The sequence below is a fragment of the Chenopodium quinoa genome, unplaced genomic scaffold, assembly GCF_001683475.1.
Source record: "Chenopodium quinoa cultivar QQ74 unplaced genomic scaffold, ASM168347v1, whole genome shotgun sequence".
NCBI lineage: Eukaryota > Viridiplantae > Streptophyta > Magnoliopsida > Caryophyllales > Amaranthaceae > Chenopodium > Chenopodium quinoa.
In genome coordinates this window covers 1,148,382-1,168,186 of record NW_018743331.1, presented here as the reverse complement: position 1 = coordinate 1,168,186, position 19,805 = coordinate 1,148,382, and the positions used below count along the sequence as shown (strand labels likewise).

The following is a 19,805-nucleotide window of genomic DNA, read 5'->3' as shown; positions in this document are numbered from 1 at the left end:
TTCTCTTTGACGCTTGCTTCGGAGATTTTCTGTCAATCAACAATCAAATTTTCAACACAAATTTTCAAACACGAGTTGTAATTGAACTAGAAAATGGAAAATTAACCTAAATAAGGTAAAATAAACACATAAATTAAATTCAACAATAATAATCAACAATCGAAGAATAAAATTGGAATAAAACATAAAAATAACTTCATCAATAATAACTTAATCAACAATCATCAATAATAACTTCATCAGCAGAAAAACCAAAAAGCATTTTATCAACAGAAAAGAAAATTAAACAAAAACTGGAAAACCTAAATAAAAACAAAAAATTCAAAAACAAAAAAGTTCAAATGTATACCTAGAAGAAGAATTGGACTTAACAGGAACATTATCATCATAAGAAAATGGAGGAAGAGTCGCATTCTTCGACCTCATCGTGTTGAGCTGCGACGATAATAAGTACGACTAAAATCTTTCATAAAACAGCAAAAATCAAGAAATAGAAAGAGAAACAAAGATGACGAAGAGTAAGTAAGAATGCAGAGAAGCTAAAACGAAGTACGAGTGAAGAGAAGAAGAAGAAAAATGGAGGAAACTTGAAATTGAAGATGAACAAATGGCGGTTTATTTTGGAAAATGAAAAAAAGGAAGAATAAACAATAAGGGAGTTTGTTGTGTTGGAATAATAGGTGAGGCATTGTTGGGCTGGACAAATTTCTTTTAAAAAGAGGTCGGGCCAACAAAATTGTCTTAAAAAATAAACCGGGCCAACAAATCCACTTGACTGACCCAATAGTTTAACTTAATGTAATACTTTTAACAAAATATGAATTAAAAATCCCGTCAAATAAATAAATAAATATATAAGAGGGTGAAAAGAAATTGAGCTATTTTCAATCTTATGCATATAAAAATGTTTAGTAGAAATCTAGATTAAGATTGTATGGGACCAAAAATGGTAGTGTGAGTAATAGATTTCAATACTTGTAGTGTCTTCAAGCCCAAAGTGTTATGGGTACGAATCTAATTTTCTCAAACAGTACAAATTTACGAATCTAATTTTCTCAAACAGTACAAATTTCGGGATTGCTTCAGTTTCTCAACATTAGAAACAATAAGGGGTCGTTTGGTTTGCACGGGTAAACGGAATGAAGTGAACAAAGGGAAAGAAAAATAATGGAATGAAAAACCCCTAAAATTTATTACACCCCGCGTCTCTAAATATATATAGTTCCCATTTGACTTATTTGGTTCAAACTTTGAAAACTTTGACTATAAATTCCCATTAACTTATACTTCCTCCGTTCCTTAATAGATGACACGTTTTTTTTATCACGTTTGCCAACGCACAATTTTCACGAGTTATATCTCCCATTATCAACATTGTATAATTATAAAAAGTGGATATTAATAAAATATACATTAAGACGATTCAAACAAGATCCCACATGATTATGTTTTATCGTAGCTACAAATCACAAAAGCAAGTCAAAGTGTTGTTTGTGAATAGTGTAAAAATCAAACTGTGTCATCTAAAAAGGAACGGAGGAAGTAAGAGATTATATGTTAAAGTGGGATTTTAGTCATATTGTATATTTTACAGCAACTTTTTGGTGCAGCAGGCCACACCGTGTAGCAGGGGTTACCCGAGTTATTTTGTTAGGGGTTATCCGAGTTATTCAGTCAGGGGTTACTCGAGTTACTTAGTCAGGGATTACTTGAGGGTTCGGATAGGTGTTATTCGAGGGGTTCACTCGGTCAAGGGTTACTTGAGGGGTTACTCGAGTTACTCGGTTAGGGGTTACTCGAGGGGTTACTCGGTCATGGGTTACTCGAGTTACTCGGTTATGAGCTATTTAAGGAGTTCGTCAAGGGTTACTCACGTAATTCAATCAGGGGTTAATTAAGGAGTTCGGTCAAGGGTTACTCGGTCAGGGGTTACTTGAGGGTTCAGTCAGGGGTTACTTGAGGGATTACTCAGTCAGTGATTACTTGAGGGGTTACTCAGTTAGGGGTTACTCGAGGGGTTCAGTCATAGATTACTCGAGGGGTTACTCAGTTAGGAGTTACTAGAGGGGTTACTCGGTTAGGGGTTACTCGGTCAGGAGTAACACAAGTAACCCCTAATCGAGTAACTTGAGTAACCCCAGCGACTCAAGTAACCCCTGATCGAGAAACTCGAGTAAACCCTAACCGAGTAACTCGAGTAACCCCTGCCGCACGATACAACAGGTCGCATACAAAAAGTTGTATATATTTTATTAATATTAAGTTTTTATAATTTTTAGAAAATAGAGATATAGACTTTTTAAGACACATTTTGAAAACTGTGAAAAAAAATTATTTTTTTTTAATAAGGAAAAATTCATGGCAATAATCCGACCTTTAGCCTAGCCCATTATTTTTTAATAATCCGACCTTTGGATTATTATTTAATAATCCGACCTTGGGGGTCTTTAATTTTTGTTGGTCCCGTTTTACTTGGAACTGGCTAACAAGGTAAAGCATTCTTACGTGGCATTGGGTTCTCTAATTTCCCCCCTAAAAGATGCAAGGTCATCTCTCCCTCCTCCCAACCACCCTCATTAATGTTTGAAAGAACTCCTCATTACTCACTTGAACAGAGCCTGTAAAAAAATTTCGTTAGCCATAATTGAAGCTTTAACCAGTTGAGTACGGTGCCCTAAAGTCTGAAGCTTCCATTGTATGTGATATTTGGACAGCAAAGAACTCCATTTAAGGTCAGTTTTGAACCCTAATGTACGCCTGAAATTTTGCTAATTTTGCAAGTGTATCTCGAACCTTAAGCAATTAAACTCGAAATTGATGATTTTGCGAATTGTGGGTGCGAATTGTGGTTTGTTTGTCTTATGTTGTGATTTTTTTTGTTGGTTTATGTTAATTGAGTTCGAATCCTAAATGCTAGGTTTTTGTTGTGTTATTTTTGTTGGTTTTTGTTGACTGTTGATTGTGGTTCCTGTTAATTTAGGTATGGGTCGTAAATCTCGTAATAAAATAAGCTTGAAAATGTGGCATGGATGGGTGTTTCAGCAGCTTGACAATGGTGGGTTGTGTTATATGAATGGGTAAGGTAGAACTTTTAGTGTAAACCCTGATGAACTGTGCTCCTTTTATCTTGTGGAGTTGGTTATGAAGTGTGCTAGATATGATGGTAGAATTCAGGGGTTTTTATACTTAGTTCCTGGACTCATTATGGTGGATGGTTTGAGGAAGGTGACAGATGATGAAAGTATGAGGGAAATGATACAGGTGGCAGAGAAGCACAGGGGGGTGGAGGTATATGCTATGCATGGTGACAATGACCCAATAGCCTTTCCTACTAAACTACAGCCTGCTTCCTCAAAACAGACCCAACCAAAAACTGTGAGAACAAAAAAACTACCAATAAAGAGGGGACCACCAGTTAGATCTAGTCCAAGAAACAAAAGTCAGCCGTTGACTATTAATGAACCTTCCCAAAAACCCCTTGACAGCTCATCAATTCCAAAAAAAGATGCTCTCACTGAAGTTATTCCCAATCCACCAACCATTACCCAATCTAACCAAAGTACATGTAGAATAAAATATGTTATAAACCCTAATACCACATTTGAAAATCTCAGCCCACTCCCTCTTCCATAGCAGCTGCAAACACAGAAAATGACCCTATCAACAGTTGTGAGTGGGAAGATTCAAGGACTGATAGCCCTATTCATATTAATGATTTGATACCAGATTTTAGCAGTGACAGTGACACAACTGACCCTAGTTACAACCCACAAGTTGACAAAGGAAAAGAAGTCAGTAGCCAGTCTTTCTTTAGAGAAGTGTATACAGATGACAGTGGGGGGGAGGATGTATTACATGCAGAGTTTGATGGTGGTGCTGATATAGGTGAAGAGCATTATGATGGTGGTGCTGATATAGGTGAAGGGCATTATGATGGTGGTGCTGATATAGGTGAAGAGCATTATGATGGTAAGGAGGCATAGGAAGAGTATGAGAAGGAGACTGAAGAGATTTTGAATGAGGACCTACAGTATCAGTCTGACAGTGGGGATGAAGAGTACAACATAGCTAGGCAAAGGGTAAGGGATACAACTGCCCAGCTTGTTGAGATTGCAAGGAAAATCCAATCTGAAGCATCTAAGGGTGTAAGCATACAACAGGAGGTTGGGGAAGCTGGAGCTGGTGTACCTTCTAGCCCCCTGAGTGATTATGAACAGAGTGATGAGGAAATTCATACCCCACCTGATAGTGGTGAGGAAGATTTGATTCCTGTAAGGAGAAAAATATTAAGTCTGTTGGTGTCTACAGAAACAGATTTTGCAACTTTTGAGTGGAAAGTTGGGCAGAAATTTGCAAATAGAGAGGATTTCAAGGATGTTGTAGAAAAGTATGGAGTGTTGCAGGGCAGAGATGTGAGTATTGTTGTGAGTAACAAAAAAAGATCACAGAGGTTAGGTGTCAAATGCACAGAAAGTTGTCCATTCTATGTGTATGCTTCCTGGGATATATAGTAGGAGAGCTACAATAATTATGAAGATAGTGAAAGGTGTTCACACTTGTCAGAGAAATATGAAGAGGAACAGGCAACTCAAATCAAGTTTTATTGCAAAGCAATATCTAGATGTGTTTAAAACCAGGCCACATTGGCCAGCAAAAGAGATTATTGAGTGTGTAAGGAAGGCATATAGGATGTTGGTCACCAAATACTTTGCCTATAAAGTTAAATACACTGCCCATAGACTGTTACATGGGTCAATGCATGACCACTACAACAAGCTAGGAGGGTATTTGAAGGCAATAGAGGAATGCAGTCTTGGAACAGAATTGGAGCTTGTAACTGACACTGAAAAGCAGGCTTCCCCACCAATTTTCCAGAGACTGTTCATATGTTTTGAAGGTTTGAAAACTGGGTGGATGCAAGGTTGTAGGAAGGTCTTGGCAGTGGATGCCTATTTTCTGAAGACCTTTATGGGGGGTCAACTGTTGGCTGCGGTTGGCAGGGACAGTAATGACCAGATGTTCCCAGTGTGTTGGGCTGTTGTTGAAGGTGAAAACAACTCTAGCTGGGAGTGGTTCTTCATGAAACTTGCTGCTTGTCTAAATCTAGAAGAAGGAGAAGGGATCTCAATCATTTCTGATGAGCATCAAGTATGATTCCTAACTTAATTCTTTAGATGAGCTAATTCTATATTTTTTCCTATTCTATGCTTAATTAAATTCTGTATTGTTTGTTTTCTAATTTGACAGAGCATAGTGCATAGTGTCTCAACTGTTCTGCCTAAGGCAGAGCATAGACACTGTGCTAGACCACATATTTGCTCACTGGCACAAGAAGTATAAAGGAGATGAGCTAAAATTGTTGTTCTGGAGAATTGCAAAGGCATACAATATGGCTTATTACAATGAAGGACTTCAGGAGCTTGCAGAGTTGAATGTGGATGCAGCCAATGACTTCAAATTGCATAGGCCTAAATTATTCTGCAGAGCTTTTCTGAATCTTACAATCAAGACTGATGCAATTATTTCGAACATAACAGAGACATTCAATGGGTACATCATTCAAGCAAGGACCAAGCATTTGCTTTACATGTTAGAAGACATAAGAGCTACTTTGATGCAGAGATTGGTGGTGAAAAGGCAAGCTATGATGAAAGACACCTCAATGCTTTGTCCAAGAATTCAAGCTAAGTTGGAAGCTGAGAAGGCAAAGGCTGCAGAATGTGAAGTAAGTGCTTCCTTTGAAACCCTTTCAATGTGAATTACAACTTAGATAAGCTAGTGGTGGATTTGGAAAGTAGGAGCTGTACTTGTAGGAAATGGGACATGCTTGGCATCCCATGTTGCCATGCAATGGCTTCCATATACTTTCTAGGTAAGGAACCAGAGCTGTTTGTGGATAAATGCTACTACAAGGACACTTATTTGTTAGTGTATGCAGGTAACTAATATACCATTAAGGCATGCATTTTGGCCTTTCTTTTATGGATTTTGTTGTGAACTAATGCCTTTCTCTTCTGGATTTTGTTAGGCTCCATTCCACCGATTCAAAGTGAAAGACATTGGCTAGTAGTGTATATGCCTATTGATCCTCCACCAATCAAAATTGGTCCAGGGAGGCCAAGGAAAAATCGAATCAAAGATCCACATGAGAACCCCAAAGGGATTGAAATTACTTGTTCCCTCTGCTAAATAAAAGGGCATAATAAAATAAAGTGCCCTAACAAGGACAATGTACAACCACCTGAACCTGCTCTAAAAAGGGCTAGAGGGAGGCCTCGCAAGGATGTTGCAGCTGCACCTCAACCTACACCAACATCTGTGCAATCCACTCAGGCTACACCCTCTTCTAGGCAACAAATTGATACAACCCACCACTCCCTAACTGCTCAACCTACCATACTTGGTAGAGGAGGAAGAACAATAATAATGGGTAAGGGATCAAGGGGTGGAAGGGGTAGAGGAGGTGCTGCTGTCAATGCTGGAAGGGGAAGGGGTTCAGATGTTGCTAGTTCTAGCAGAGGTGCTTCAAGTGGGAACAGGGGAGTATGAAGGGGCAGGGGTAGTACCAGGGGAAGAGGAAGGAACCAGGTATATTTTCCTAGTTGTACATAGCTTATTTGTATGTTGTAACTTTTTGTTGCTTATTTGATGATGTGTTATAATTGTTCAGGTCCCAGAAGGTGTAGGTGTATTCATTGCATCAGATGGATCTGCAATGACTAGTGTAAATGCCTTTATGTTGTCACTTTATGTGTGTTTGATTTAGCTTGTAATTAATGTTATACTAATGTTAATCTGTTGTTGTATCTGTGTGCAGACCCAAGCCAATCAAAGGAGAACAACATCAGCTATGGGCTAGTTCCAGTGCAGTCAAGAAAGTCAACTTTCCACCTTACATCAACCAACTCAATAGTCAACTAAGTAGTGGCATGAACAATGACTCACTTTTGGTGTAATTAACTAATTCAGTGTTTGTACTTTGTTTGTGTAAGCTTTTGGGAACAGTTTGTTTGGGCATGTTGGCTTATAGAAGTCAATATGCATATTACTGTGAAATAGCATGAACCATGGTAGGGTTCATTTTGTGTCTTTTGGACTAAACATTGTCAACTTATTATGTTCAATATAACAACTTTAATGTGTTCAGTTCTATATGATAATTGAAGTTGTAAGCAAATTTTTTTGTCAAAATAACTTCCTTTTATTCATCAAATCATTGCAGCATACATATCTTGCATAACCACCAAGTTTTTTGACCATACATGTCACAAATGCCCAAAATACAATCATTTCCCAACCTAAACTAACTTATTCATTCTAACTAACTATCATCTGCACAACATCACTGTCATGCCTTCAAATACACTAAAAGAAAAGCAAAGAAAATCCATGACACAAACAGAGCAATGGAGAAGTTCTTTTTCATTCCTTGACGCCTTCATTAGTTCAATTCTAGTGTGGCAAAGCTCCATTTTGGTATCATTCAACTCATCCTCCTTAATTCCCAAATTCTTCTCTACTTTTTTCAACTGCTCCTTCATGAAATCAATTTCAATCTCTTTTTCAGCAACTTGAGTATCTCTTTCAAAAACCAGAAATCGTAGATCTTCAAGGTCCATTTTGTTACCATTAACCCACTGAAAGAATCCACAACCACCCTCTTGTAAAAAAAAAAACCCAGAATCAATTGAATTTGAAATCCCTAATTTGATTTTCCCAATTGAATTATCTTAAGTTCAATAGCAAAAACAAAAAATTGTCACTTCCCACCACACTTACAGGCCATTTAGGGTATCCATAGAACTTCATACCCACATTATCGCCATTCCTCACCGTTCGAATTACAGCTTCTACACCCTATTTGCACTTCAATTTTGGGGAACCCCAACCAACTGACCTTGACGGATGATCCACTTGACCCAATGTGCCTCCTACTAGCCATTGCAACCAAATTTCAGTGACAATAGAGGGATTTGGTAGGGGAATTTGAGAGCAACAATGGCATTTAAGGAAGAGAGGAAATAGAGAAAAGAAGAAGAAGACCCAACAATTAAGGGATGTGGCATTTTAAACAAAATAAAAAAAAAATTTAAAAGAAATATCACCGTTGGAAGCCACGTAGGATTAATACCGGCTACAACAAGTGAGGTAACCTGTAGGGACCAATAAAAATTAAAGACCCCAAAGGTCGGATTATTAAATAATAATCCAAAGGTCGGATTATCAAAAAAGAATGGACTAAAGGTCGGATTATTATCATGAATTTTTCCTTTGAATAATAACAAGAAGAAACTAGCCACCAATTCACCACCACACAATACCTATTTCCTTCATTTTCCTACCTTCTTCAGCCACCACACCACTTGACGCCCCTCCCCCACTACTAGCCACCCCTCGCCGGAGCTCCCCCGTCCTTCGCCGCCCCTCCCCTCCCCCTGAAAAACTCTCCCCTCCCCCGAAAAACTCCCGCGAAATCCCTAAAAACTCTTTCGAATTCAAGTTTTCAAATTGTTTATTAAACCCTGAATTATTCTACCTGCATTTTTCTGGATCTTGGAAACTTTGAATAGAGCAAAGTAAAGATGCTATACATTATAGGATTGGGGTTGGGAGATGAGAAAGACATAACTTTGAGAGGTTTAGAAGCTGTCAAGAAATGTGAAAATGTTTACATTGAAGCTTATACTTCACTCCTTTCTTTTGGTATTTCTTCTGATGGTCTCTCTAATTTGGTAAGAATAATCCCTTTTAATTTCAGTTTAATTTTGTGGGTATTTCATAAAACCCTTTACCAAGTATTTGTTATCTGCAATTTGTAATTTTGGAGTTGGTTTTTTAGGAAAAATTATATGGGAAACCTGTGATTGTGGCTGATAGAGAAATGGTGGAGGAAAAGGCGGATTCTATGCTTTCGCAAGCTCGTGATTCCGATGTTGCTTTCCTTGTTGTCGGGGATCCTTTTGGGTGTGTATGTTACTTGTTTTAACTACTACTATGAAGAATGGCATTGGTCTTTTAAAGTAATTGTGATGGTTGTATTTGCTTTTGGGTGTGTATATTTGTGATTATTGCTATTGTCTAAATCATATTTGAATGTAGAGCTACAACACACACGGACCTTGTTGTTCGGGCAAAGGAGATTGGAGTTGAGGTCAAGGTAGTGCACAATGCATCAGTGATGAATGCAATTGGAGTATGTGGATTGCAATTGTATCGTTATGGAGAGACGATTTCAATTCCTTTCTTTACCGAGACATGGAGACCTGATAGCTTCTATGAAAAGATTAAAAGAAACCGTGATCTTGGTCTGCATACTCTGTGTTTGTTAGGTGTGGTTTTCACCCTTTCCTTTCTCTTAAGCTCGTCATTGTTCAACCTTGAACTTCCCTTGCCTTTGGAGGAGTTGTTCTTATTGCAATTATGAATTATATATTGAACTTTGAATTAATGTACTGTAGATTGGAATTGTGTTTCTATTCATGAAATTTTTTTTTGCCAGACCATTTGCTCCATGCATAGTGCATATGTTGTTGATCCATATTCTACATTTCTAGCACTCTTGTATTTCTAGAAATATAGTGGTCCAAAGCCATAGCTTGCAATGGATTTTTAGTTTTGCTTGTGATGTAGAATACAAGAGTGGTAATCTGTGATACAGTACATGTACTTGTGGTTAATAATGGCTTCTAGCGTCATGAATGCTGTTCAATTGTCTCATGTCACAGTAAAAATGCTTTAACCATCAAGTCCATCGTGTCAATATGTATGTGGTCCTATGAGCCTGACCTTCTATGGTTATGGGGGAGCATTGAACGAATAAGGCTGCTAAGTGATAATTATAGGTGTATAGATGGACCTTGACCCTCTATTGAACCAAGAAAGAGTTGCACTAACACTGTAGATTTATTCAATTATGGCTTCTCCTTGTGATTACTGATCTGTATAAATTCGATTTGTTGTATTTTGTCCCTTGGGCATTGGTCTTTGGGAGACTTTGTATGTAAGTTGCTCCTTTTGGTGTGCATGTAGTTGCTCCTTTTGGTGTGTATGTAAGTTGCTCCTTTGTATGTTGACTTGTTAAGAACCCTACACAAATGCTTGTGTTGAAATGTTGAGTCCTAGTGACATAATTTTGTGTTATTTGGGCCAGACACATTTGGAGCATTGTTCAACTTAATTTGATTTTGTGGAAAAGATCGCCCTATAGTTTGAAAGCATTATTATTACTTCTATTTCTTGCTTCCCCTTTAAAGTTGAGGCTTGTTCTTGTCCCCGGCTCATACTTTCTAAGCCGGCAGCGCCCCCCTTTATGTCTTTCTAATAAACTTACTTATTGTCAATTATTAGGTCGTGTATGGTTTCATTGATTATTACGAAGTATCATAAAAGGCATTTAGCATAACTTCTGCATGTGCCGGAGTCCATGTTCTATATATGGACACTATTTAACCATGATTGTATATTTAGATTAATAATCTTCAGGCCATGTTCTTGGATCTATACCTGATATATAGACCATATAGATGTCTCTCTGGATATACTGCATTCACGCCTGAGATATTTGTCTTCTGTTGATTGCAGATATAAAAGTGAAGGAACCCTCACTGGAATCTCTCTGCAGGTTAACATCTGGTTTCAATTGAATGAAATCTTGTCTTTTTATTTATTGCTTACTTAAACTTGCTTTATAACATGCCAGTACATACAATTACTTTCAGGGGAAAAAAGATATATGAACCACCAAGGTTCATGTCCATTGGAACTGCAATAGAACAGCTCCTTGAGGTTGAGCAGAAGTGTGGTCAATCAGGTAGGTTGTTTCTCTTCACATGATTATCCACCCCTTTGTTGTGCTTCAGAAGAATAAATTCTTTTTTATGTTTATCCTTAACTGGAACATTTTATTTTGTTAATATGTAATTTTACTACTTTGATGACCTGTGATTGAGTGTATTTCATGTGGATTGCAGCTTACAGTGAAGACACTCTTTGTGTGGGTTTTGCCCGGTTAGGAAGTGAGGATCAAATCATTGTTTCGGGTACAATGAAGAAACTGCAAACTGTTGATTTTGGAGATCCACTGCATTGCCTTGCCATTGTTGGCGAAACTCACCCCGTGGAGGCAGAAATGTTGCAATTTTACGCAGTCAACGAATAAAAGAGTATTCGAAGATTCATCTTCGATGGGGATTAAAGAACCCAGCACTGTTTTGTTGACATGTCAAAGGTCCTACAAACTCCTAGCAGCACTGTATGTTGCTAAATGATGCTCCATAGCCCATAGTTTTCCTTTCAGGGTTGAGAATCTTCTTAAACCATCGGTGGACGATTGAGAGTGGCACTAAGCCATAATTTTGTTATACTTATGTTTTTTACTAGCTTGTTTAATTGTAACAATTTTGCTGAACATTAGTCAATTTTAGCGTGCTGCAACAGTCATTGCTAGTATTTTTTTTCTCTTGTAAAGTAACATTATTAGTCAAATGCAGCATGCTGATGAATTCAGCAGATATTTTAGATTTTGAATCTCGTTTTTTTCTTTTTTCTTTTTTTTTTCCTCACCCAGAGAAACAATTTTAAGAAACCCTATATGAACACAAGGGGATCTAAATCTATCTATTCTGCAAGATTCCCGAAGAAAAACAAGACATACTTGTGTTTACATCCAAACCTTTATCCTAGTTCCTAAATAACCATAACTTCTGTCTCTGCCTTTTAGGAATCAGCCAGAAAATGTAACTGATGTGATGAAATTAAATGGAAAGACTATCTTGGAACATCCTTAACCAAAAACGAGTAGAGTTTCGTGGACCTAGTAAACGTTTATAATTGCACTCACATTGTTGCTAATCTGCCATATGCAACAAATCTTGCAGGAGAATGTCATCTTTGCTATAGGTTTTCTTGTGGTTCATAAGAATTACCATCAGCTTGGAGCTAGAGGACACTTCAGTGAACGAATAGTATGACAACCTATAGCAAAGATTGATACATTGTCAACTGGGGATGCATGGTTGTGATGGTGATCACTAATCAGCACCATCAGCAGTAATGAGCAGCATGATATGTTTTCGTGAGCTTAAACATGGACATTAATCACATTATTATCGAGATAATATTTCTAATTTCTCTCTACAACCTTAATTAACCTTATCGAAACAATAGCATGGTGCAAGAAGGAGGTGCACTATTTTACTCCATTCATTTAGTGATGGTGATGCAGTAAAATAGTACATATGTTTGTAATCACTTTATCTACTTCCATTGAATTACCCCGAGTTTGTCTTGATACTTACAAACAAATTCACTCCGATATCAGTTTATCTGTACCGAATGTGTCCAAAAATCATCTCTAGTTTGCCCTTGTACTTCAAAGCAATTAGTAGTACTGCACTTCACCTGTAACCAACGCAATCTTCTGTCAACACCCTTAAGAGATATGAAGGTTTCTCTGATGTTAGGGTCATCAAAGAGATCCAAAGCCGCAAAGTACAACGACTCTCCCATGCTTTCAATTTCATCCAATGCTTTGATGCAATTTGTGATGGAAAACCTCTCCTTACTTTCCGTCTTTGTAATTTTCCTCAGCTTAGAGGAGTCAATCATACCTAGCAATGCTTCTGCCATAGAATCAAGTATCTTATGGTTCCTACGTTGTTGATCATTTTGATCCACATCCGATGTATGCTTTCTCTTTTTCTCACAATCAGTCTTACCTCCGTTCATAAAGGAAGTAGTATTGACATCCATGGGTTTCATTAACAACGGAGCTTCAGGAGTCGGTGGCTCAATTTTCATACCACAGGTTGAGCCTAGAGGATTAGCATTATTAGCACTAGATTTATGCTCCACTTCTTCATAATGGCTTGACTGGGCATATCTCCCATCAGCACCATTATCAGCAAATATAATGCATAATTGCTCATAAATGGGGCAGTCCCTGATTTTAGCTGGCTCTGGTTTAGGATTAACCTGAAAGTCCAGTAGCATAAGCAGCTTAATGCCAATTCAACAACAATGGAAATAGCAACATCAAAGATGAGAAAGAATGCAGAAACAACTAGGGAGAATATACCTCTATGCCTTCCCATAAGTCAAATCCACCACAGCATGAATCTTCCATGATGAGATCATTTTGAACTAAAGCAGACTTAACCTGATTATACCGAGCACGAAGAACATCTAGGTGCTTTCTTAATTGGTTGTTATTGAAGTTTAGAGCCATTCGCTTATTGAATTCATCACGTATGTAGCCCCACGCCTTCTTGTCAAAAACGTTATTTGGCCTATTTCCCAATTGAATCTGCTCCACAACCAAGTCTGCAAAGATTTTATCAAGGGCAGCTGTCCACCTTGTCCTCAAACGTTCTTTTACTTGACGCTCTGACACTTCCCTGTCCATCTGCAATTTTACATCACCACCTTTATAAGCTAATGCCTTGTGCTTAAGGGAGACCTGCTCAATGTAAACTACTGATGACAAAAAATCACCTAGAATATAACAATGATCCTCTACAAACATAAAAATATATAGAAAAGAGAATCTTGGACTTGCATGTTTAACTATTGAAGTATATAATTGCAGCAAAGCCATAACTGCACATGAATTGATCTATGCTCAACACTTTCAAAGGGTCAAAAAACATCCCAAAATATGCAGCTTAACTGATATAGGAGCATATCATTTCCAATGAACAAAAACTTTAAGTGTCTATGAAAGCACTGCCAAAGAGTCCACAAAAAGAACACTAATATGAGAAATATCATACCAAGACCAGTAGAAGTTACAAATTAAATGGGAACTGATATGTGCCCCGCACATCTGTGTATCGGGTGCACAATAACAGTTATAGTGTGCCATGCTTTTGTTATTCTTTTATGTTACACATGTGACAATTTAAGAAAGAATAACTCAAAGCATTAAAACATTGACTTCAACTATAAAGTGGATAACTTTTAATATAGTGACCCTATTGCACGAGTGCACGGACCTGTGAACAGTAATCAGAGAAGACAGTCGATAATGATTTTCATTGAAAAGAACCTGCTAACTAGATAAACTTTGACATTGATGTGATTGACTCCAGCATAGAGGTGTAAGCTGCATATCATACAAATGTGGTTCCTAGTTTTTTATCAGACATTTGCTATGATTCCACAGGCAAACAGTCAGGAAAGATCTTGTGTAGAAGACAGCCTATGTTTACGCAACATTCAGTCGATTCAGATCAGGTGATCAAAGCTTGTTCACAAGGAAATACAGCTTTTATTTCATTTACTGTAAGCCATGCAATATGCTTATTTATATAAAAATACCTATACCTTTAATATTTTAAGACTGATTTGGAGAAGGTCAAAAGCGCTTGCAATACACAGTAGTAATCGGAGAGTTCTAAGAAAAAGTTCTTTCTATTAATGTATCATTTGTAGGTGGCCAATGGAGATACAAGCATCATTGTGACTTGTGAGCCTGAGAAACAACTTTTATGGGTTCAATCTTTCTTCCATCTATGACCTGCTTTCCACAGAAATTATATCAGCATTTCATATATCTAGCTCCTCCTCCCTCCTGGGTAGTAGAAAACAGGTAACAACTATTCTCTTCAAAAAAAACAAAAATCTTACAACATTTAGATGCTCCAGAAAGAAAAATCCTCTTTTCCTTCCAGGTAAAGACACGAGTTGAATGTATTATGTCATTTTCTCTGTCCATCACATCAACCATTCTCCCTCTTTCACAGCACTTCTTGCACTTAATTCTTTCCTCTCTCCATCCATTATCTCATATACATTCTATTTCTACTTTTAGATACTGTACTATAGTCAACCATGATGCTTTTCAGATAGACACAGTAAGTGGCTAAAAAGAACCACTACCTCCCCATGAGATCGGCTAGAATAAGGCGAGAACCAAAAGATATTACTGAATAACTCACCAAACCTTTTCAATCATAAGTTTTTTTATATTCTGTGGTGGACTATGTAAAATCACTAAATAAGTTTGCAAAACTGTGCTATTCAACAGCTAGAGAGTGCAGTACTTACTTTGCTGCTAGTCCACCCTAAACAAAAAGAGAGAATTCAGTTGGCCATCTCAGGGGTACAATATTTTGATTGTGCATGATCAGGCTTTATTCTAACTTTTAAACCCATATACCTTCGATTGATGGACTGAAAAGTGCCTATCGCGCAACAATGAAAAATGATATTTTATAATGGCAATTGGTTGAGAGGGATAAAGACATTACGGTCACTAGCCAAGTAAACCCTAAGTAGCTGTCGAATACTAGATGTACAGAAAGGAATCACTCAAATTTCCAATGAAAAAACATAAATTTCTCAATGGCTGGTCTATTTTATACCTCCATATTTCAAACAACTGTTCTCAACGACTTTTGACTGCTAATCATACTTTAGATGATTGATTAATCCTGATCCAAACATCCATTCCTCAAACTTATAAGTTGCAATCTAGAACAGACTTCATCAATCATGTATTGATCAATATACTGAAACACCATTTGCCAAAAGACATCCAGATTGGCAACTAAGAAGTCTAGCTATACCATATCTAATACACACACTAAATCAATAATATATTCCGCAAACAAACATGAAGTCACAGTCTCACAGACTAGGATAAGGCAACTAATACAAGCACTCTTCACTGTCTTAGGAGCTTACATGCCTCGCGTATAAACAAAAGATATATGCAGAATATTAACTGCATTTCCGTGACACGATCGTTTTTGTACTAGAACTCAAAGTAGACTTGAAAAGTACTTAGTAAACAAATTCCACCATTCAGATTATTATACCTTATACCTTCTATTATTATACCGTACTCGGGTCACTTTTGCCAATTTTTCAGTCACATAATGCCTGTCTCATTATGTTACCAAAGCAATATTGACAATCATAATAAAATTCCGGCGAACTTTTATATATTGATTAAGGAAACAATAAAAACAACCAATGCAACAACACATTCATGTACAACCAATAGCAGTGGAAACTTAAAATAATTTATATTGAAATTTCATAACCATGGACATTGAAATTTATATTATTCATATTTTCCGTTTATTTCCGCGTACCAAGCAGGCCGTATAATTATTTATAAACTAAACGTAATCACTTTCATCAATATCAGTTGACCTAAATTCACAAATATGGTAAATTGAGCAAAAATAATCAGATAATCCCTCTTTCCAAAATTACACCAGAAATATATTGATCAAACAATGCAGATCAAATTAATTGAGATAAATGGTATTTGAACAAGAGAACATGCATAAAACTAGTAAGTAATCAAACAAAGTAGTTAAACAAGTGTGTAATTTTTTTTTACATATAATCACAATTAATTCTGCAAATAAAATCTTAATGTTTGAAAACATACCAATGAACAACTGAAATTTATACCTGAAGGAAAAGCTTGACGAAACTTGCGTTTTCAACGTCTGACAGAAGCTCCGACGAACAGCGGCGATTTGGTGTCTGATCTTCTGATTAGATTAGGAAGGAGGGAAAACTGATATTTCAGGGGATTTGGAATTTATTTACAGAGTACGATTTTCTTTTGTTATTTTATTTTGTTTTTACAAAGGTAGAAAATACGGTAATTCGGTAAATACAAGTTGATCTCGGTGAGAAACGGATTTTGTTTTCGGGGTCAAAATTGTCATTTTACTATATTTTAGTATTTCACAGTTACGAACCGTTAGACGCGAGTCAAAAGTTTGATTAAAGGTGTCCCACACGGAAATTAAACAAAACCCTATGATTTTTAGAGAGAGAATTGCTTGACAGAATTCATTGCGAAGCGAACATCGAAAAGGAGCACTTACTAAACCACAAGGAAGTTGAGTAATATGTTGAAAATAATATGTCAACCGAACGGTTAGTTAGCAATAGATCTAGAGGGGCCGCGTTATTGAGAATTAGGAAGCCAGTCGCTGCGATTGAGGTACGCATATGTCAAGTGATCAACGGTTAAAGGAAAAGGGGAGGGTGATCAGGCAACGCCGACATCGGGAGAGGAGAAGGGCGTCTGGATGGCGGTCGGCGCTCGGGTTGAAGGAGGTTGGGCTGGCCGTTGGTGGTTGGGCGCTGCTTGTGGGTGGCTGTGTTGGTGGTTTAGTTTTTTTTCTTTATTTATTTATCTATTTATTTTTATTTTTTTACTCCAATTATATATTGATACGTGTCTTAAAACTTGTAATATTAGGTTGGATGACTGGTTGGGAGTGTTATTGGCAGACGAAATATAAAGTTAGGATTAATAAAAAATAATCCAAAGTTTGTATTAATATTGGCAGATAAGGCAAAGTTGGGATTAATCATGACAAGTTTTTCTAAAACATACTAATGGTCAACAAGTGCATTGGCAAACGTGTAAACTCAAAACGCAAACAATAAAAAGGAACGGAGGGAGTGCCACTTCAGGTACTATTTTAAAGGGTTCTAACGCCCTGGGAGCATTCATTATCAAGATCCTTTTTATTCTTCCACCAACCCCACTTACATCATATTTTATTACTTTATACTATTCCTCATAAAATTCCGTGCATGCAGAAATGGAGCAAGTAATAAAATATAGTAAAAGTAATCATTATTCATTAATTTAAGTAATTTAAATTATTCATGGGGTAACCTTAACTTGTTTGTTGGGTTGAGTTTTAGGGAGAGAGGCTCTGCCTTCTCTCAAGAATTCCCCTTCTTCAGACCCTTTTCTCAGAATTTTCCTACCGTCCTTCCACCGCCCTCCTCCCATTTGTTTACCTCTCTTGTTGTTTTTTTCTCCTTTTCGTTCTCATAGCAAGGTAACTCTACAGATTTATTTTGCCTTTTAAGCCTCCACCATGGACCATGGTTGCTGCCGCCTCACCTTTTTCTCCTCGGTTTGTCTCCCTTCTTGTGGAAGGGTTTAGACCAAAGTTTAATTAGTTCTTTTCACACCATGGGGTTAGATCTATGAAATTTCATGATCTTGTGTGCTTTGGTGTTCTTTCGGGAAATTTCGTCATCATCACCACCATGTTTTTTCCGTCGTTCTGTCGCCGTCACCATGTTTGTCGTCCTTGATTTGCATGTGAAATTTCAAGTCGGACCTTAATCGACGCTTGCCGCTAGCTGCATGCATCTGCTTTTTCTGCCTTTGGAGCTTGGTCATCGTCTCGCTGCCGATCTTGGTGGTGGTTCAGTTTCCCCTTTTGGTTAGCTTCTGTAAGAAGCGTTTGTTCAGCTTCCTTGAGAAGCCTTTTTTTTTTTTCTTTTTTTTAAGTAACACTTTGTATTTTTCTTTTTTCTTTTAATCTATTAGTCTTTCCTGTGATTGATCCTTTCCTGTGATAGGGGGATTATTAGGCCCGTGTACTTTACCTTAAAACAAAAAAAAAAAAAAATCTTAACTTGCAAGTAACCCTTCTTCTTCGATTTGACTAATAAAAGAATAACTTCACCTGTTTTTTAGACAAACCCTATTTTTCCATTGCGGTAACCCTTATCCATCAATTGTAACCCTATTATTTAACTAATTGCTTATACTCTATATGTTAAAGTGGTCACACCATGTGACTGACTGTGCATAAGAATTTATGTAATTCTAATGGTGTCATATTGAAATTTTCCTTACTAATTTTGTCAATTGCCTCATAACTAATCAAATTGTTGCTAACTACATTCGTTGTTTTTGGTCAAGTATCATTGCTTGTTTATTTATTTTTGAAATAAAGAAAAAGGAAAAAAAAAAAACCCAATGAAAACTCAATAAAATAAGGTTAAAGAGCTACATATTTTATCTTGAGATAATCTAGAAGTTTAATTTTAGATCATGGTGTACAAATGGCAAAACTTGTTAACTAAAAAGTCGAAATCACAAAAATATTGGTTTAGTATGCTTCTATAATAATTGCAATATTTTGTAGCTCAAACTTTTAGAACTATATATATGGAGTAGCAATTAGCGTTAGATCGTTTTCAAATATGGAGAAAGCTATGAATCATTTGGATTTGTTTAGCAATTTAAAAATTATCCACTTTATCTAAGAAATGTGCTAAAGAAAAAGTGCACAAATTTTATGCTCACACCAAAATTCTTCTCCTCCAAACTTTATTCCATTTTATAAAAAAGGATGATAGGTTCTATAGCAAAGTTTGACATAATTGGAGATTGATTACGAATTATATAATAACATTACAAATAACCCGACATGATTGAAATAAAACTTGTCAAAGGTCAAGTGAAGATCACAAAAGCCCATCGAATACTTGTACAAAAAACATTAATAGAAGAAAAAATCTCTAATCTTTTGGGTTACTTTGTCTTCTTACATACCTTTTAAAAACTTTTAGCTCAGAAGAATCTTACTTACAAAAATTGTACTGCACAATCCACATATGCTCATTCCAAAATTCCTTTCCTACAACCTTTATTGCATTCCATTATTAAGGATTTTAGGTTGAGAACCTAGTAAAAACTTACCTAACTCAAAGCCAATCATTATATTACCAACAAAAACTAACTTGATATCTCAAAATCTTATGTAAAATTACCCATAAAATTCACTTCAAACACAAAAATTAAGATTGGAATTATATACAAATACTAGATTAAATTGCTACAAATAACTTAATATGACCTTAAAAAAATCCAACATAAGTTGAGGCTTATTTTGGGGTAGCGTACCGACGCACCCAACCCCCCACCACCACAGGACCACCTAAAAATTAAGATAGGAAAAAAAAAAAGCACACAATCTTAACCTAATTGTTATCATAAATTTTAGATTCCATTTTCATAA

At 36.7% G+C, this 19,805-nt stretch overlaps 3 protein-coding genes and 1 long non-coding RNA gene across 4 annotated transcripts; 3 read left to right on the top strand and 1 right to left on the bottom strand.

Moving 5' to 3' along the window:
• Nucleotides 1-5,850: 5,850 nt before the first annotated feature.
• On the top strand, nucleotides 5,851-6,549 carry LOC110737468 (eukaryotic translation initiation factor 3 subunit D-like). The gene is made up of 3 exons (XM_021917828.1): nucleotides 5,851-5,938; nucleotides 6,029-6,106; nucleotides 6,197-6,549. The coding sequence occupies exons 1-3, from the start codon at nucleotides 5,851-5,853 to the stop codon at nucleotides 6,547-6,549; spliced, it is 519 nt and encodes a 172-aa protein (XP_021773520.1).
• Nucleotides 6,550-6,574: 25 nt separating this feature from the next.
• On the top strand, nucleotides 6,575-6,882 carry LOC110737496. The gene is made up of 3 exons (XR_002514413.1): nucleotides 6,575-6,588; nucleotides 6,671-6,724; nucleotides 6,818-6,882. It is a non-coding gene; the product is annotated as an uncharacterized LOC110737496 (long non-coding RNA).
• Nucleotides 6,883-7,957: 1,075 nt separating this feature from the next.
• LOC110737681 (probable diphthine methyl ester synthase) lies at nucleotides 7,958-11,519 on the top strand. The gene is made up of 6 exons (XM_021918017.1): nucleotides 7,958-8,732; nucleotides 8,840-8,964; nucleotides 9,100-9,329; nucleotides 10,582-10,621; nucleotides 10,719-10,810; nucleotides 10,971-11,519. The coding sequence occupies exons 1-6, from the start codon at nucleotides 8,583-8,585 to the stop codon at nucleotides 11,156-11,158; spliced, it is 825 nt and encodes a 274-aa protein (XP_021773709.1). The 5' UTR covers nucleotides 7,958-8,582; the 3' UTR covers nucleotides 11,159-11,519.
• A 648-nt stretch (nucleotides 11,520-12,167) lies between these two features.
• Nucleotides 12,168-17,185, bottom strand: LOC110737680 (L10-interacting MYB domain-containing protein-like). The gene is made up of 3 exons (XM_021918016.1): nucleotides 16,426-17,185; nucleotides 13,076-13,402; nucleotides 12,168-12,972 (listed from the first exon to the last, which is right to left on the bottom strand). Exons 2-3 carry the CDS (start codon nucleotides 13,400-13,402, stop codon nucleotides 12,316-12,318), a joined length of 984 nt encoding a protein of 327 aa, XP_021773708.1. The 5' UTR covers nucleotides 16,426-17,185; the 3' UTR covers nucleotides 12,168-12,315.
• Nucleotides 17,186-19,805: the final 2,620 nt, after the last annotated feature.

Excerpts from the sequence above, each read along its gene's own strand:
- LOC110737681 (XM_021918017.1), top strand. The coding sequence starts at position 8,583 with ATGCTATACATTATAGGATTGGGGTTGGGAGATGAGAAAGACATAACT. Across the intron at positions 8,733-8,839 it reads CTGATGGTCTCTCTAATTTG|GAAAAATTATATGGGAAACC; the intron begins GTAAGAATAATC and ends TTGGTTTTTTAG. Across the intron at positions 10,622-10,718 it reads TCACTGGAATCTCTCTGCAG|GGGAAAAAAGATATATGAAC; the intron begins GTTAACATCTGG and ends AATTACTTTCAG.
- LOC110737468 (XM_021917828.1), top strand. The coding sequence starts at position 5,851 with ATGGCTTCCATATACTTTCTAGGTAAGGAACCAGAGCTGTTTGTGGAT. Across the intron at positions 5,939-6,028 it reads TTATTTGTTAGTGTATGCAG|GCTCCATTCCACCGATTCAA; the intron begins GTAACTAATATA and ends GGATTTTGTTAG. Across the intron at positions 6,107-6,196 it reads TCCTCCACCAATCAAAATTG|GGCATAATAAAATAAAGTGC; the intron begins GTCCAGGGAGGC and ends GCTAAATAAAAG.
- LOC110737680 (XM_021918016.1), bottom strand. The coding sequence starts at position 13,402 with ATGGACAGGGAAGTGTCAGAGCGTCAAGTAAAAGAACGTTTGAGGACA. Across the intron at positions 12,973-13,075 it reads ACTTATGGGAAGGCATAGAG|GTTAATCCTAAACCAGAGCC; the intron begins GTATATTCTCCC and ends CTGGACTTTCAG.